Source organism: Diaphorina citri, unplaced genomic scaffold, assembly GCF_000475195.1.
Source record: "Diaphorina citri unplaced genomic scaffold, Diaci psyllid genome assembly version 1.1 scaffold18034, whole genome shotgun sequence".
NCBI lineage: Eukaryota > Metazoa > Arthropoda > Insecta > Hemiptera > Psyllidae > Diaphorina > Diaphorina citri.
The window spans coordinates 1-1,005 of NW_007395389.1; the positions used below are offsets into that span (position 1 = coordinate 1).

Genomic DNA, 1,005 nt, shown 5'->3' on the forward strand with positions numbered 1-1,005 from the left:
ACAATCACAAGGATTTTCCGAAGTAGGAACGTGATACCACTTGCAACCATCAGCTAACTTGTTGATCTCGACGACACGATTCGCAACATACGTTTGAAGTAAATGTGGTGTGGTGCGGAGCCATGCCAAGACGATATTGGAGTCGCTGAAGAAAGTAACATTTCTAACGTTAAGTTTAGTGAGGTAATTGTGTAAGGAATTGTATAGACGAGAAAGAAGTAACGCGGCGCACAATTCCAAAAGCGGGATGCTGAGAAGTTGCTTTGTAGGAGCAACCTTACTTTTGGCTTTGATCAAAACAACATTTGAATTACCAACCCTACAAGTGGGAGCTACCAAGTAAATCACGGCTGCGTATCCTTTGTTTGAGGCATCGCAGAAACCGACGACTTGAATATAATCAGGAGTAAGAATATCTATGAATCGAGGAATTCTAATTTCTTCCAGCGAGTTCAGTTGAGAAGAGAATAGTTGCCATTGTTCACTGAGATCAGGCGGAAGAGGATCATCCCAAGAGAGATTGGACAGCCACAGAGATTGTAGCAAGTGCTTTGCCCAGAAGATTACGGGGGACAACCAACCAAGAGGGTCGAACATTCTAGCCACATTGGAAAGAATTGATCGCTTGGTGCAGACAGAATGGATCTCAGCAACATGATAAGCGAAAGAGTCAGTTGTTGATTGCCAATGAAGACCGAGAATCTTGAAGGTTGATTCTTCGTTTTGGCGGAGCGGAACTTCACAATGCTCGTGCGGTACTGTATTCAGGAGCTGTTGACTGTTGCTCGCCCATTTGCGCAATTCAAAACAACCTTTCTGAAGCAAAGAGAGAGGAGAGAGGCATGGGCCTGGTCTTCCACGGACTCGGTCAGCAGAGTTACCGTGAAACATTATCTAGAATCAGTGAGATTTTGGGCAGTGTGGGGATCCAGGATTCCAAATACCTAATAAAAAATATCCGAAAACTTGGAACTGGCAATTGGGACGAGAAACCCATTCTTGTCT

At 44.4% G+C, this 1,005-nt stretch overlaps 1 protein-coding gene across 1 annotated transcript; it reads right to left on the minus strand.

The window, feature by feature from the left end:
• Positions 1-44: 44 nt before the first annotated feature.
• LOC103523247 lies at positions 45-891 on the minus strand (the record flags this gene model as incomplete). Its single annotated transcript, XM_008488307.1, has 1 exon — positions 45-891. A coding segment is annotated over exon 1 (847 nt), but the record flags the coding sequence as incomplete, so codon positions are not given.
• Positions 892-1,005: the final 114 nt, after the last annotated feature.